This window comes from Carcharodon carcharias, chromosome 23 (assembly GCF_017639515.1).
Source record: "Carcharodon carcharias isolate sCarCar2 chromosome 23, sCarCar2.pri, whole genome shotgun sequence".
In the NCBI taxonomy this organism is placed as follows: domain Eukaryota; kingdom Metazoa; phylum Chordata; class Chondrichthyes; order Lamniformes; family Lamnidae; genus Carcharodon; species Carcharodon carcharias.
The window spans coordinates 46,929,372-46,947,213 of NC_054489.1; the positions used below are offsets into that span (position 1 = coordinate 46,929,372).

The 17,842-nt window shown below is 43.7% G+C and overlaps 1 protein-coding gene across 2 annotated transcripts in view; it reads left to right on the forward strand.

The window, feature by feature from the left end:
* Positions 1-17,842, forward strand: part of ace (angiotensin I converting enzyme (peptidyl-dipeptidase A) 1) — a 194,497-nt gene that overhangs the window by 57,466 nt on the left and 119,189 nt on the right. For both annotated transcript variants that reach the window (XM_041173612.1, XM_041173615.1), the window contains exon 3: positions 5,497-5,590. In XM_041173612.1, the coding sequence (XP_041029546.1) occupies positions 5,497-5,590 (94 nt within the window). The remainder of the gene's footprint in view (positions 1-5,496; positions 5,591-17,842) is intronic.

Genomic DNA, 17,842 nt, shown 5'->3' on the forward strand with positions numbered 1-17,842 from the left:
ATTTTAGCTTTCCATAATTTATTTATGAGTTCACCCAGGTCCCTTTGTACATTTACATATTCTCTCCTATCCCATGTGCTTTAATTTTGTTAATCAACCTCATGTGGGGGACTTTATTGAAAACCTTCTGACAATCCAATTACACTATGCCCACCGACTCCCCTTTATCAATTCTGTTAGTAACATCCTCAAAAAATCTCAAACAGTTTTGTCAAACATGATTTCCCATCTATGCTGACTATGCCCAATCAGATCATTGGCCAGAATTTCGTACTCATCGCATGCATACAATCAGTGGGCCCTGAAGCGGACATGATATGTGCTTCCCCCTGTGATTGCAACTGACACGCGATGTCACGCTGACTGGCCAAATAACTAGCAGCCACACTGAGAGGCTCAGCACTGCCCTGGGGGGGGTGGGAAGAGGCCGGGCATTGAGAGGAATGAGGGTGTAGGTGGGCATTTTCCATGAGCTCCCTGAAGGCTGACAGCTGCTTTCCAGCTGCCTCGGGAAGCTGCAGTATTGTTCCAAAGGAATTTGTGTGAAAAAAATGCCACAAACTCTCTCTGTGATGCAAATTCAAGCAACTGACAGCAGAACTCATAACAGCTCAACCCTCAAGCATCTCCTTTTATTTTATTCCACCCTGGATATTTTATCCCATCCTGGATCGAGTATGAAGTGAAAACGTGAAGACTGCCTGGCTGATTGGCCTGTCCACCAACTCTAAAAGAGCATGGGCCACATAAGATCTCTAATAATTGCCTCCTCGATGGGCTTAATTGCCCGCTTAATTGTCGGTGGGCGCACTTCCGACTCCCGCACGTGCCCACCAACCGTATGGCACGGCAGGAGCTTGACATCGGGACACATGCCCAATGTTTTCTCAAGCAAGTTCATGCAAGGTCAGGTCATGTATGTCCCCACTGGAGCTCCGTAAAATTGTGGCCATTATTATATAACTGTTCTTAATCACATCCTTTATAACAGATTCCAGCATTTTCCCTCTTACTGATATAAGGCTAACAGGTCTGTAGTTCCCCATTTTCTCTCTCCCTCCCCTCTTATATAGTGGGGTGAGATTTGTAACCTTCCAAACTACAGGAGCTGTTCCAGGATCTGTAGAATTTTGGAAGATGATCACCAATGTATCCACTATCTCCATAGCTACCTCTTTCAACACTCTGGGATGTAGAATATCAGGTCCTGGGGACTTAGCAACCATCAACCCCATTAATTTCTCCAGTAGAACGTTCTTACTAATGCTAATTTCCCTTAATTCCTCATTCTCCCTAGTCCCTTGGATCTCTAATTCTGGGAGATTTCTTGTATCTTCCTCAGTGAAGACAGACACAAAGTAATCATTTAGCTTCTCTGCCATATCTCTATTCCCCATTATAAATTCTTCTGATTCCCATTTGTCTTAGCTACGCCTTTCCTTTTTACATGTGTATAAAAGGTGGCGGTCTTCCACTGCATCCGCTGGCCTTGTCCTTCTCGATGGTAGAGGTCACAGGTTTGGACGCTGCCGTTGAAGGATCCTTGGAGAATTCCTGTGGTGCATCTTGTACACATTGCTGCCATTGTGCATCGGTATGGAGGGAAGTGAATGTTTGTGGATGGAGAGCAATTCAAGAGGGCTACTTTATCCTGAAGGTGCTGTTGCGCATCTTGAGTGTTAATGGAAATGCACTCATTCAGGTGTAGGTATTCCATCACACTAATGACTTGTGCCGTGCAAATGGTGGACAGGCTTTGGGGAGTCAGGAGGTGAGTTAGTCTCCTCAGGATTCCCAGCCTCTGACCTGCTCTTGTGGCCACAGTCTTTATTTGGTCGAGTTCGGTTTTTTATTAATGGTGACCCCCTAGGCTTTTGATAGTGGGGGATTCAGCAATGGTAATGCCATTGAATGTCAAGGGGAGATAGTTGAATTATCTCTTGTTGGTGATGGTCGTTGCCCAACACTTGTTTGGCGCGAATGTTACTTGCGACTTATCAGCCCAAGCCTGAATGTTGTCCAGGTCTTGTGGCATATAGGCATGGACTGCTTCAGTGTCTGAGGAGTCATGGATGGTGCTGAACATTGTGCAATCATCAGCGAACATCTCCACCTCTGAGCTTATGATGGAGGGAAGGTCATTGATGAAGCAGCTGAAGATGGTTGGGCTGAGGACACTACCCTGAGGAACTCCTGCAGTGATGTCCTGGAAGTGAAATAATTGACCTCCAACAACCACAATCATTTTCCTTTGTGCTAGTTATCACCCCAACCATTGGAGAGATTTCTTCCTGATTCCCATTGACCCCAGTTTTGCTCTGGCTCCTTGATGCTACACTCAGCCAAATGCTGCCTTGATGTCAAGAGCAGTTACTCTCACCTCACCTCTGGAGTTCAGTTCTTTTGTCCATGTTTGAACCAAGGCTGTAATGCGGTCAAGAGCTGAGTGGCCCTGGCAGAACCCAAACTGAGCATCAGTGAGTAGGCAGTTTCTGAGTAAGTGCCACTTGAAAGCACTGTCGACAACACCTTCCATCACTTTATTGGTGATCGAAAGTAGACTGATAGGGTAGTAATTGGCTAGTTCGATTTGTCCTGCTTTTTGTGTATATACCTGGGCAATTTTCCACACTGCCAGGTAGACACCAGTGTTGTAGCTGCACTGGAACAGTCTGGCTAGGGGCACGGCAAGTTCTGAAGCACACATCTTCAGTACTATTGCCGGAATATTGTCAAGGCCCAGAGCCATTGCGGTATTCTGTATCCTCAGCCATTTCTTGATATCATTTGGAATGAATCGAACTGGCTGAAGACAAGCATCTGTGATGCTGCAGACTTCCGGAGGAGGCCAAGATGGATCATCCACTCGGCACTTCTGGCTGAAGATTTTTGCAAATGCTTCAGCCTTATCTTTTGTACTGATGTGCTGGGTTCCCCCATCATTGAGGATGGGGATAGTTGTGGAGCCTCCTCCTCCAGTGAGTTGTTTAATTATCCACCACCATTCACGACTGGATGTGGCAGGACTGCAGAGCGTAGATCTGATCCATGGTGTGTGGGATCATTTAGCTCTGTCCATCATTTGCTGCTTATGCTGTTTGGCACGCAAGTAATCCTATGTTGTAGCTTCACCAGGTTGACACCTCATTCTCAGGTATGCCCGGTCTGTTCCAGGCATAACCTCCTGCACTCTTCATTGAACCAGGGTTGATTCCCCAACTTGATGGTAATGGTAGATTGGGGGATATGCCGGGCGATGTGGTTACAACTTGCATTTGAGTACAATTCTGCTGCTGCTAATGGCCCACAGCACCTTATGGATGCCCAGTTTTGAGTTGCCAGATCTGTTCAAAATCTATCCCATTTAGCAGTGTTAGTGCCACACAACATGATGGAGGGTACTTCTCCATTTTAGTCAGTCACAAGCCAGGGTCCCCCATGAGTTGGTGGGACTGCTTGACCTCTTCAGGCATGCTTTGAGGACATCCCTAAAGTGTTTCCACTGTCCCCTTGAGAGTCTTGTGCTGCAACAATGTTCCGAGCAGAGCAATTGCTTCGGGAGTCTGGTGTCAGACAAAGGAACGACATGTCCCTCCCAGCAGAGCTGGTTTTGAGATTAGCACCTTGAGATTGCTGAGCAATTTGGCATGAGAGAGGATGCTGCTGTGAGACCACCTTTCTTGTTATCAAATTGGAGAATCTTGAGAGGGAACCACTGATGGAACTTCTCCAGTGCTTTGAGGTGCCTTCTGTAGGTTGTCCAAGTCTCTGAAGCATATCAGAGTGCAGTGATCACGACTGTCAGTAAACCGTAACCTTGGTCTTAGATTTGAGATCCTGGTCCTCAAAAACCCCTTTCTTCAGTTGGCTGAAGGCTGAGCTGATACGCTGGAGGGGAAGATGAATTGTATCATCCAGGCCTGCCTTCTTCAAGAGGAGGCTTCCAAGATACAGAAAATGGTCCAAATTTTCCAGGATCTCACTATTGATCTTAATTGATGGGGCAGGAGTTGGCCTGTGGGAGCTGGTTGCAAGAGAACCTTAGTTTTTCATCTGTTAGTGAAAGGCCCATTTTCGCATTTGTTTTGGAGAAGGAGTCAACAATGACTGGGTCTCAGTTCCTGAGTGAGCGCACACACAATTGTCATCTGCATACTGCAGCTCTCTGACTGAGGTTAAAGTGGTTTTTGTTTTGGATTGGAGACAGTGTAGGTTGAACAGTTTCCCATCTGTTCTGTAGATATCTCCATGTCTGTGGATTATTCGCTGGAGGTGAGGTATAGTATCGCAGTGTGGAGAATGGAGAAGTGATTTGGTGCAAAGACCCCAGTCTTCATTGAGATAGGGTTTGTGGTGGTTCCATTGGTGAGGACCTTGCATGTCATCATGGAGTTGGCAGAGGATGGTGAGAAATTTCTGAGGAAAGCCAAATTTGAGGAGGATAATCCATAATCCTTCACAGTTAACAGGGTCAAAGGCTTTCATGAGGTTGAGAAAGGCCAAGTATGGGGTCTTGGTGCTGTTCTTTGCACTTCTCTTGAATTCCCCGTAGAGTAGAAGTCACGTTTGTGCTGTATCTCCATTGGCGAAACTGCCCTGTGACTTTGGAAGGAGTTTATCGGCCATTGGGAGGAGGTGGCTAAGGAAGATCCTTGCAGTGATCGAATGGAGCATATACGCCAGCATGGGGAGGTTGGGCCAAATGGCCTGTTTCTGTGCCATATATCCTATGTAATCCTATGTAATATGGTCCAATCATTGTGACAAGCACTTTGATGTCCTTAGAACATCCAAAACATATTGTGGCCAATTACTTTTCAAGTATATTCACTGTTATCCTGTAAATGCAGCAGGTCAGTTTTACCAACAGCAAAGTGCTGTATACAGGAAATTATAAATTCTGTTTTTGCTGCAGATGGTTTGAGGAAGGAATATTGGAGGAGAGAGTTCTTGTCTTTCTTTGAATAGTAGTGACATGAGATACTTTAAATTGACCTGAGCATCCGACTGGACCATGGCTAAGTATCTCATCAGAAGCATTGCCCCTCCAACAGTGCAGCACTGTAATACTGCACTGGGGGAACAAACTAGATTACATGCTGGAATGAGCCTTGAACCTACAACTTTCTGACACAGAGGCAAGAGGACTGCTACCCACTGAGTCATGCTTAAATAATAATGGAAACTTCTACTGGCAGGCTTCAAGACTGGTTTTTGTCCAGCGTAGTCTCAGGAAAATGACCTAGATCACATTCCAACAGCATATCCACCACAGTAAAAAGCTAATCTGTTCCACGTGGAAATTTAGTTGGCCTAGGAAATACGCAATTGCACAAAAAGTGCAGAGGCTCCATCTTAAGGTCCTCGACTGTTCCTATCTTTTGTCTGTATTGACCCGGGATGCAGTATTTATGTAAACCAATCTGTCTCTTGTAGCTGATACATTGCTCTTCACTGGTGATTTGAAAAGTGCTGATCAACTGTCTTTCTTTTCAGTACAACACCATCCTGAGTGTAATGGACAACATTTACTCCACTGCTAAGGTGTGTCCACCCAAACAACACAACAACTGCTGGTCTCTTGAACCTGGTAAGTCATGTGGGGCAAACAAAATGAGAGAAGGGACACTGAGCAGTCCCACCTCTGCCAGAGCACACACTGTCACAACAGAGGTATTCACCTACACACACCTGGTGCAAGCTAATGTACTCTGATCTCTATTTCAATATTGTCTAAACGACTTTAGCCATTTGAAGTGTTTCCATTTTTAAAATGCTGCAGGTACAGGGTGATAATTTGCTGTAACATGTTGAGGAAGACTTTTCAGCACGGATTGTGGGATACAGGCTGAGTTTTCCAGTACCACAAAGTCCCTTTCCTCAGTTTGGAGTGCTGTGCTCACCATAGAATGTCAGAAAGTGGCTGATGCTGACTCTTCACAGAGCAATCCAGTTAGTCCCATTCCCCATAACGCTGCAAGTTTATTTCTCTCTCTTGCCTATCCAATTTCCTTTTCAAATCATTGGCTGTCTCTGCTTCCACAGCCCTCGTAGGCAGTGAGTTCCCGATCATTACCACTCACTGAGGAAAAGCTCTTCCTCACATCCGTGCTCTATCTTTTGCCCAAATCTTTAACTTTGTGTCCCCAAGTCATTGTATGATCAGCTAATGGGAAATGTTTGTCTTTGTCTATCTAAAACTGTATCCCTTTATGAAATCTCTGCAAATCTCCTTTGCTTCAAGGAGAACAACCCCAGCTTCTCAAACCTTGCAGCCAAAGTCCCCCATCCTTCAATGGCCCGAAAGACCTCTTCTGTGCCATAATGACTCCATAAATCTTTGCACAACAGTCTGGTGATCCTCCTCCATTGCAGCTGTTTTAAGCAAGAAAAAGCTGGACACTGCCACGTCTTATTCGCTGCCAAACCAGTCTGGGAACACTTAGAACACCACCCTCGAATGACAGTCAGGACAGGAAAGGCAGCCTGATGTCAACCAAATGTCCACCAGTTAGGATCTGTTGTGGAGGGACATTGAGTTCAGTCTTAAGTGAAGCTTTAAGGCCGAGCTATTATAGGCCGTGGATTTGCATCACCTGCATTTGATCAGGGCACTGTGGGACAGCACAGAGAAAACAAGGGAATGGAAGAGATAAATGAGCGATCGCAAAATGTAAAGATATTTAACTGCTTTGTTCCTCACTCCATCTGCCCCTCTAACACTGGACTTTGCCTGAACCTTCATTCCCTCCTCTCTAAGATTATAGCGTTTGATGCTCCTTTCCTGTGGATCCCAGTTCCTATCCCATTGCTACTTCCTTCCCAGTTTCAAAACTCCTCTGTATAACTGAAGCTCTGGCTTTCCATCTTCACCTCTCCATTTCTCTCACTTCCCCCAGATTCAGACTCGTTCCTTCCTTTGTTTAGAATTCTGAAGCATCTGACTACACCGAGAACATTATATAAATTCCAAGTGCTCTTGTAAATTGGGCAGCAGAGGAAGTGTCAACAGCATAACTGATATAAGACACAGTAATGGGGCAGATTTCAGGGGTTTCTAAATCAAGCTTATGCTGTACCTGCCCTGGGAGTGGTTGATGGGGACAGTGTAGAGGGAGCTTTACTCTGTATCTAACCCTGTGCTGTACCTGCCCTGGGAGTGGTTGATGGGGACAGTGTAGAGGGAGTTTTACTCTGTATCTAACCCCGTGCTATACCAGTCCTGGGAATGGTTGATGGGGACAATGTAGAGGGAGAGTTACTCTGTATTTAACCCCATGCTGTACCTGCCCTGGGAGTGTTTGATGGGGACAGTGTAGAGGGAGCTTTACTCTGTATAAAACCCTGTGCTGTACCTGCCCTGGGAGTGGTTGATGGGGACAGTGTAGAGCAGAGGTCGCCAACATGTCGACTGGTAGCTCGCCATCTGCCAATGAGTAGCTTGAATTAAGATTTGGAAACCAATAGTATTACAGGATTCAAGTTATGTAATTATTTTTCCATCTCAGGCTAACTAGTTTGCCAACTTTTGTAAATGACACCGGTGCCTGAATCAGCATCATACCATATGTCCTGGTCCGACCACCGTAATTAATAACATGGGTGACAACAGCAACCTGCCGCAAGTGTGAATCGACATAAGTCGTGGACCATCTGTACTAGCATAACTCTGCTAGCTAGCTTAAAGCAGGAAAAATAATCCACCCTTAACATCATGGATGCAGAGGCAGGTCCATCCAAAAAAAAAGCAAAAGACGTACTATTTCCATCAAGAGTGGGAGAATGATTTTTTGTTTTCAAGCATTAAAGACAATTGTGCCTGATAAATCTGTGGCATCAGAGTTACAGTAGGAAAAAAGAGTAACGTGAAGGGGCATTTTGCAACAGCGCAAAAGCCTTTTGAGAGGGATTTTCCCCACAGGAAGCAGCCTGTGGTCACAAAAAGCAAGTGAACTAAAGCTGCAGTGCGGAGACAGCAATCTTTTTTTATGAAACCAACCAACAAAGCTAATGCGGCAACAGAGGCGCCTTTCAAAGTTGCTCATTATCGGACCAAGGACAAGGCAACATTTACCATCAGTGAGATTGTGAAGGGCACGATGACTCTGTTGGTCGAGTCACTATTCAAAGGTTTCAAAAACAGCCCTGAAATGATATCTGCCATTTCAGACCTGCAGTTAGAAGTAAACACCATGGCAAGAAGGGAATTATCGGCCAACATGCTGGAGTAGCTAGAGAGGGATTTAAATGCATACAATAAAATAGAAAATGCTGGAAAAACTCAGCAGATCTGACAGCATCTGTGGAGAGAGAAACAGAGTTAACGTTTCGGGTCCATATGACTCTTCTTTACGGACTCGAAACGTTAATTCTGTTTCTCTCTCCGCAGATGCTGTCAGACCTGCTGAGATTTTCCAGCATTTCTATTCTTATTTCAGATTTCCAGGATCCGCAATATTTTGCTTTTATTTAAGTACATGCAAGTGGTTTTCTATTCAATTTAATGAATCGGGCGACACCAGCAGTAGTGCCCAGTTGACAGTGTTCGTTCAAATGGCATTTGAAGACTTCACCATTAAAGAGCAATTTTTGACATTGTTGCCTCTAAGTTCCACAACCAGGGGAGTTGATATTTGCAACAAGGTAAAGAATTATTTCACAAAAAAGAATGTGCCAATGGAGAAGCTTGTGGCAGTAATAACTGAGGGCACGCCACCAATGACTGGGTGTCATGCCGCTTTCAATGCAAGTTGGAAAGCAGACCCCGATTGTCCTCGTTTCTTGAGCTACCACTGCACCAATAGGCCAAAGCAGTGGGGTTTGATCACCTTATGTCTCCTGTTGTTAGAATTATTAATTCGATTCGTGCAAAGGCCAAACAGCACCGAAGCTTCAAGTCATTTCTCAACAAATTGTCAGCCACCTATGGCGACCTTTTGCTGCACAATGAAATCCGCTCGCTTGGCAGGGGAAAAATAACGGCATTGATTTCTTTCACTTTTGCCAGAAATCAAAGCTTTCATGGAGTCAAGAAACAAAGGTACCGCCCAATTAGCAAACATTGTGCGGCTGATTTATTTGGCTTTTCTAACAGATGTGACAGAGAAATTGAACACCCTGAGCTGTGAATTGCAATGGAAAGAGAAGCAACTGCTGACATGATTAGTGCAGTGAAAGCTTTCAACTCGAAATTAACCTCCTGGTATAGTAAGTGCAGAAGAGGAAAATGCAACACTTTCCTTCTGTGCTCCAAACACTGGCATAAACTGAAGCTGCTGCTGGGTTCCTGGACATTGCCGAGTACTGTGAACTCCTGAACTTGCTTGGCCTAGAATTTAATGACAGACTTAGTGATTTTGAGCAGCTGGAGCCCTGCTCAAACCCCTTCATAGAGGTAGATGTTAGTGAGATTTCTAAACAAATTAGTGTGCCACTATGGAAATGGAGATTGTCAGCCTTCAAAATGACATTCATTTGAAATCAAAACAATCTGCCACTAATTTCTGGAGTCTCGTGGATCCCGAGGAGTACAATAACATTGCACAGCAGCAATGAAAGCCACTTCCCTGTTTGGTTCCACCTATCTATGCAAATCCGCCTTTTCCAACATGAACTTCATCAAACCCAAATTTCCAACATGTCTGGCAACGAGCACCTGAATGACTCCATCAGAGTTGCTCTCTCAGGATACACATCAGATTACATAGCACTGGTAGACACCATGCAGTATCCAGTTTCACACTGAAATAAAGGTTAAGAATCAATTTTCTTCATTTTAAATATATATTTTTGTATGGCAACTGTAATAGCATAATTTGCACCCTTATCAATCCATATACTTTCAATATATGTTTTAGCAGCTCAGGATACTTTTCATTAATCAGAAGTAGTTCTCATTAAAGAAAAGATTGGCGACCCCTGGTGTAGAGGGAGCTTTACTCTGTATCCAACACCGTGCTGTACCTGTCCTGGTAGTAATTGATGGTGACAGTGCAGAGGGTGTAGAGGGAGCTTCATACTGTATCTAACATGTGCTATGCCCACCCTGGGAGTGTTTGATGGGGACAGTATAGAGGGAACTTTATTCTGTATCTAACCCCATGCTGTACCTGTCCTGCAAGTGCTTGATGGGGACAGAGTAGAGGGAGCTTTACTCTTTATCTATCCCTGTGCTGTACCTGTCCTGCAAGTATCTGATGGGGACAATATAGAGGGAGCTTTATACTATATCTAACACATGCTATACCCACCCTGGGACTCTTTGATAGGGACAGTGTAGAGAAGGGGTGGGAACCTTTTTCTTATTAAAGGCTACTCACACATAAAAACCAACTTAATTTAATTTTTAAGAGAGAATACAGAATTTTTTTTAGATATATAAAGGGGAAGAGAGAGGAAAAAGTGGACATTGGGCCACTGGAAAATGGTGCTGGAGAAGTAGTAGTGGGGAACAAAGAAATGGCGGAGGAACTGAATAGGTACTTTGCGTCAGTCTTCACAGTAGAAGACACGAGTGACATCCCCAATGTTTAAGAGAGTCGGGGGGGCAGAGGTGAGTATGGTGGCCATTACCAAGGAGAAGGTGCTAGGAAAACTGAAAGGTCTGAAGGTGGATAAATCACCTGGACCAGATGGATTACACCCCAGAGTTCTGAAGGAGATAGCTGAAGAGATAGTGGAGGTGTTAGTGGTGATCTTTCAGGAATCAGTCAAGTCAGGGAGGGTCCCAGAAGACTGGAAAATCGCTAATGTAACCCCCCTGTTTAAGAAGGGAGTGAGGCAAAAAACGGGAAATTACAGGCCGATTAGCCTGACCTCGGTCGTTGGTAAGATTTTAGAGTCTATTATTAAGGATGAGATTTCAGAATACTTGGAAGTGCATGGTAAAGTAGGGCAAAGTCAGCATGGTTTCATCAAGGGGAGGTCATGCCTGACAAATCTGTTAGAATTCTTTGAGGAGGTAATGTGTAGGTTAGACAAAGGAGAGCCAATGGATATTATCTACTTGGACTTCCAGAAGGCCTTTGACAAGGTGCCGCACAGGAGGCTGCTCAGTAAGATAAGAGCCCATGGTGTTAGAGGCAAGGTACTAGCATGGATAGAAGATTGGCTGTCTGGCAGGAGGCAGAGAGTGGGGATAAGGGGGTCCTTCTCAGGATGGTGGCCGGTGACTAGTGGAGTTCCGCAGGAGTCAGTGTTGGGACCACAACTTTTCACTTTATACATTAATGATCTAGATGAAGGAACTGAGGGCATCCTGGCTAAGTTTGCAGATGATACAAAGATAGGTGGAGGGACAGGTAGTATTGAGGAGGCAGGGAGGCTGCAGAAGGATTTGGACAGGTTAGGAGAATAGGCAAAGAAGTGGCAGATGGAATACAACGTGGGGAAGTGTGAGGTCATGCACTTTGGTAGGAAGAATAGAGGCATAGACTATTTTCTAAATGGGGAGAGAATTCAGAAATCTGGAGTGCAATGGCACTTGGGAGTCCTAGTCCAGGATTCTCTTAAGGTTAACTTGCAGGTTGAGTCAGTAGTTAGGAAGGCAAATGCAACGTTGGCATTTATTTCCAGAGAACTAGAATATAAAAGCAGGGATTTGCTGCTGAGGCTTTATAAGGCTCTGGTCAGACCACATTTAGAATATTGTGAGCAATTTTGGGCCCCGTATCTCAGGAAGGATGTGCTGGCCCTGCAGAGGGTCCAGAGGAGGTTCATGAGAATGATCCAAGGAATAAAAGGCTTAACATATGAGGAACATTTGAGGACTCTGGGTCTATACTTGATGGAATTTAGAAGGTTGAGGGGGGATCTGATTGAAACCTACAGAATACTGAAAGGCCTGGATAGAGTGGACATGGGGAAGATGTTTCCATTAGTAGGAGAGACTAAGACCTGAGGGCACAGCCTCAGAGTAAAGGGAAGACCTTTTAGAACAGAGATGAGGAGAAACTTCTTTAGCCAGAAAGTGGTGAATCTATGGAATTCATCGCCACAGAAGGATGTGGAGGCCAGGTCATTGAGTGTATTTAAGACCAAGATAGATAGGTTCTTGATTGTTAAGGGGATCAAAGGTTACGGAGAGAAGGCAGGAGAATGAGGTTGAGAAACTTATCAGCCATGATTGAATGGCGGAGCAGACTCGATGGGCTGAATGGCCTAACGCCGCTCCTATGTCTTATGGTCTAAATATTGAACTTACCCACTGCTTTAATGTGATGTCTGAGTTTGCTTTTCCTTAATGAGCCTTGTTATGTCTACTGGCACTGATGATGCTGACACTCGCAACTGGCTTTCCAAATTCACGTCTATTAATTTGGCAAACAGACAGTTCTTTGTGAAACAAATTTTTGGGAAAATCTGCTCCCAGCAGTATGTAGTTCCAGACAGCAATGCAATTTTCAGCACGTGTCTCCTCAAGTTTGGAAATTCATTGGCACCAACATGGAGTCTGTAGAATTCCAGCAGAGGCAGGTTATTGTATTTGGCCTTAAGTTCAATGTTGCTTTGCAGTTCTATAACTTCATGTTGAAGGTCTTCAGGTACATCAGCTACTTCCATATTGAGCAGTGGGGCAAAAATGTTTAATTCCAGTTTCTTCATGTTTAGGGTATTGAAATCACTCACAACATTTCTACAGTAAATTTGCACACTCCCTGGCATACTCCACTCTTGCTGCAAGTTTTAGTTTCTGAAGGGTAGAAAAATGCACCATGTTGCCCTTTTCCAGTTGCATTTACACAGCTTTAATTTGGCTTCAGATGATTTCACATTTGAAAGGAAAGGAATAAGAATCTGGTTAGGACTTTGCAATTTGACATTGAGCTCAGACAGATACTGCGTAATGTCGACCATGAAAGCCAAGTCACACAACCATTTGTCGTCGCTCAGCTTGCTCACAGGTTTTCCTTTTGGCTCCATGAAAAGTTTCACTTCGTCCCTGAGTTCATAAAACCGCATCGGCATACCCCAATCCCCGCCCCAGCTGAGCCATTGCATTTCATGATAGTAAACTAAATCGCTGTACTCTGATTCAAGGTCTTTCAATAACTCCTTAAAGTGACAGCCATTTAACCCTCTACCTTTAATGAAGTTAATGCTTGATGCTACTGTCCACATTATATTGCCCAGTTACACGGACTGCACACACAAATTCTCCTGATGAATCGTGCGGTGACATACAATCAACTTACGTGGATCAGAGTTGAGGAGTTTCATTTCTTTCTTGTTTAGAGCAACTGATCCCTTTTGAGATCCAACCATTGCTGAAGCACCATCACTATTAAGACTACTTCATTTTACAGATGATAACTGAAGCTCGTGCATTGCCAGTGTGACCTGCTCAAACATATCTTCACCTTTGGCGGTGTCATGCACTGCCATTAAAGCAAGTGATTCCTCTCAAATCTCAAAATCTGTTGTGATTCCACGCAGAATGATCACCAGTTGTATTTGTCATGCTTGTTGTCTCATCAATGGCTGGAGAGTAAAACTCGAAATCAGCCGTTGAATCTTTCAGAGGCTTTTCAATGTCTCTGGCCACATCATTAATTCGATCTGATACGATCCTGCGAGATAAGTTCACATTCTCAAATAATAGGATTTTCTCTGGAGTCAGTAAAGCTGCGGTCGCAATGATGTACTCCTTTACAAACCCTCTTTCCGAATGAGGCCTCACCCCATTTTGCGATAAGTTCACACACCACATAACTGGCTTGCGTAACACCTTCCGCCACCTTTCTCGGTCTTGCGAAGATTGCTTGCTGCGCACTCACATTCTTTTTGAGTGCTTTAATTTTGTCCACTCACACTTGTCCTTGAAATTCCTCATATTTGATGTGCTTCATGCTGCAGTGTCTTTTCTGCATTAACTTTTCTCATGACAGAAATCACTTCTCCGCAAATCGGGCGCACAGCTTTGCCTTTCACCTCCAGGAAAAAATAATCGTTTGTCCATTTTCCATTAAAAACACGACGCTCTGGGTCCACTTTTCTTCCTTTCTTTACAGTCCTCATGTGTTATTTTTATTTAAAAAAAAACTTTGAGAACACCATGTGCAGCGAAACCCCGAGCACATGTATTGTGTGGAAACAGAGGAGTCTGGGGCAAATGTCAGAACAAAAGAGCCGGAAGGAAGCAGTGGGACATTTAATAAAATTCCATCTAAAAAATTACTTTCTGTATTGAGGATTGCTCAATACTCCTGGTGGATTACTCTCAGGCTCCCCGAGGGATTTGCACTAATCTCAATTCTGCCGACTTTTGCTCCATCAAAGGGGGAATACGGCTAGCTGCCTGCCTTCCACAGTTACGCAGAAATCCCCGAGCTTCCTGTAGTGCTGTTCGAGATGAGCGCAGCCAGAAAATGAACTCAGTGCCCACGAGGTTGATCTTCATTGTGTCTGGCGAGAGGGAGCTGCTTCTGAAATGGTGCGAATAGTGTGTGCGGGATGAAGTCCCCACTGACCGGGGCTTGTCGTGTGTTACCTTCAACCCGCTCAAAGGCTGGAGCTCAAGAAGCTCCTGCCCATTCGGACTTTCACATTCTGGTTCTCCTTGGTTTCCAAGATTCGAAGTGACTGGGCCAGATTTCCCCAGCTCTCAGGAGATGGGCTGGGAAGTGGGAAGGCGAAAATGGTGGAGACATATGATTCACATGCACGTGATAAGTTTTTTTGAAATCTCACCGCAGGCCAGATGACAAAGTTCCAGAGCCCGGGCCTAGGCTCCCACCTTGGTGTAGAGGGAGCTTTACTCTGTATCTAACCCTGTGCTGTACCTGTCCTGGGAGTGTTTGATGGGGACAGTGTAGAGGAAGCTTTACTCTGTATCTAACCCTGTGCTGTACCTGTCCTGGGAGTGTTTGATGGGGACAGTGTAGAGGAAGCTTTACTCTGTATCTAACCCCGTGCTGTACCTGCCCTGGGAGTGTTTGATGGGGACAGTGTAGAGGAAGCTTTACTCTGTATCTAACCCCGTGCTGTACCTGTCCTGGGAGTGTTTGATGGGGACAGTGTAGAGGGAGCGTTACTCTGTATCTAACCCCGTGCTGTACCTGTCCTGGGAGTGTTTGATGGGGACAGTGTAGAGGGAGCTTTACTCTGTATCTAACCCTGTGCTGTACCTGTCCTGGGAGTGTTTGATGGGATGGTGTAGAGGGAGATTTACTCTGTATCTAACCCCGTGCTGTACCTGTCCTGGGAGTGTTTGATGGGGACAGTGTAGAGGGAGCTTTACTCTGTATCTAACCCTGTGCTGTACCTGTCCTGGGAGTGTTCGATGGGACACAGGTTGCCTGAATTAGGAATTGTTCCTTTATCCGACACAAGCGTCGGTGACCTGATGTATCTCTCTGCCACATCTTGTAACGCTACTTTTTCTATCAGTATGTCTATAAACTGCCTGTTTCTATCAGTGTGTTTTTGTTTTGTCTATAAACTGCCTGTTTCTATCAGTGTGCCTATAAACTGCCTGTTTCTATCAGTGTGTCTATAAACTGCCTGTTTCTATCAGTGTGTTTTTGTTTTGTCTATAAACTGCATGTTTCTATCAGTGTATCTATAAACTGCCTGTTTCTATCAGTGTGTCTATAAACTGCCTGTGTCTATCAGTGTGTCTATAAACTGCCTGTTTCTATCAGTGTGTCTATAAACTGCCTGTTTCTATCAGTGTGTCTATAAACTGCCTGTTTCTATCAGTGTGTCTATAAACTGCCTGTTTCTATCAGTGTGTCTATAAACTGCCTGTTTCTATCAGTGTGTCTATAAACTGCCTGTTTCTATCAGTGTGTCTATAAACTGCCTGTTTCTATCAGTGTGTCTATAAACTGCCTGTTTCTATCAGTGTGTCTATAAACTGCCTGTTTCTATCAGTGTGTCTATAAACTGCCTGTTTCTATCAGTGTGTCTATAAACTGCCTGTTTCTATCAGTGTGTCTATAAACTGCCTGTTTCTATCAGTGTATCTATAAACTGCCTGTTTCTATCAGTGTGTTTTTGTTTTGTCTATAAACTGCCTGTTTCTATCAGTGTGCCTATAAACTGCCTGTTTCTATCAGTGTGTTTTTGTTCTGTCTATAAACTGCCTGTTTCTATCAGTGTGTCTATAAACTGCCTGTTTCTATCAGTGTGTCTATAAACTGCCTGTTTCTATCAGTGTGTCTATAAACTGCCTGTTTCTATCAGTGTGCCTATAAACTGCCTGTTTCTATCAGTGTGTCTATAAACTGCCTGTTTCTATCAGTGTGTCTATAAACTGCCTGTTTCTATCAGTGTGTCTATAAACTGCCTGTTTCTATCAGTGTGTCTATAAACTGCCTGTTTCTATCAGTGTGCCTATAAACTGCCTGTTTCTATCAGTGTGTCTATAAACTGCCTGTTTCTATCAGTGTGTCTATAAACTGCCTGTTTCTATCAGTGTATCTATAAACTGCCTGTTTCTATCAGTGTATCTATAAACTGCCTGTTTCTATCAGTGTGTCTATAAACTGCCTGTTTCTATCAGTGTGTCTATAAACTGCCTGTTTCTATCAGTGTGTCTATAAACTGCCTGTTTCTATCAGTGTATCTATAAACTGCCTGTTTCTATCAGTGTGTTTTTGTTTTGTCTATAAACTGCCTGTTTCTATCAGTGTGTCTATAAACTGCCTGTTTCTATCAGTGTATCTATAAACTGCCTGTTTCTATCAGTGTGTTTTTGTTTTGTCTATAAACTGCCTGTTTCTATCAGTGTGTCTATAAACTGCCTGTTTCTATCAGTGTATCTATAAACTGCCTGTTTCTATCAGTGTGTTTTTGTTTTGTCTATAAACTGCCTGTTTCTATCAGTGTGTCTATAAACTGCCTGTTTCTATCAGTGTATCTATAAACTGCCTGTTTCTATCAGTGTGTTTTTGTTTTGTCTATAAACTGCCTGTTTCTATCAGTGTATCTATAAACTGCCTGTTTCTATCAGTGTGTTTTTGTTTTGTCTATAAACTGCCTGTTTCTATCAGTGTGTCTATAAACTGCCTGTTTCTATCAGTGTATCTATAAACTGCCTGTTTCTATCAGTGTGTTTTTGTTTTGTCTATAAACTGCCTGTTTCTATCAGTGTATCTATAAACTGCCTGTTTCTATCAGTGTGTTTTTGTTTTGTCTATAAACTGCCTGTTTCTATCAGTGTGTCTATAAACTGCCTGTTTCTATCAGTGTGTCTATAAACTGCCTGTTTCTATCAGTGTATCTATAAACTGCCTGTTTCTATCAGTGTGTTTTTGTTTTGTCTATAAACTGCCTGTTTCTATCAGTGTGTCTATAAACTGCCTGTTTCTATCAGTGTATCTATAAACTGCCTGTTTCTATCAGTGTGTTTTTGTTTTGTCTATAAACTGCCTGTTTCTATCAGTGTGTCTATAAACTGCCTGTTTCTATCAGTGTATCTATAAACTGCCTGTTTCTATCAGTGTATCTATAAACTGCCTGTTTCTATCAGTGTGTCTATAAACTGCCTGTTTCTATCAGTGTGTCTATAAACTGCCTGTTTCTATCAGTGTGTCTATAAACTGCCTGTTTCTATCAGTGTATCTATAAACTGCCTGTTTCTATCAGTGTGTTTTTGTTTTGTCTATAAACTGCCTGTTTCTATCAGTGTGCCTATAAACTGCCTGTTTCTATCAGTGTGTTTTTGTTTTGTCTATAAACTGCCTGTTTCTATCAGTGTGTCTATAAACTGCCTGTTTCTATCAGTGTGTCTATAAACTGCCTGTTTCTATCAGTGTGTCTATAAACTGCCTGTTTCTATCAGTGTGTCTATAAACTGCCTGTTTCTATCAGTGTGCCTATAAACTGCCTGTTTCTATCA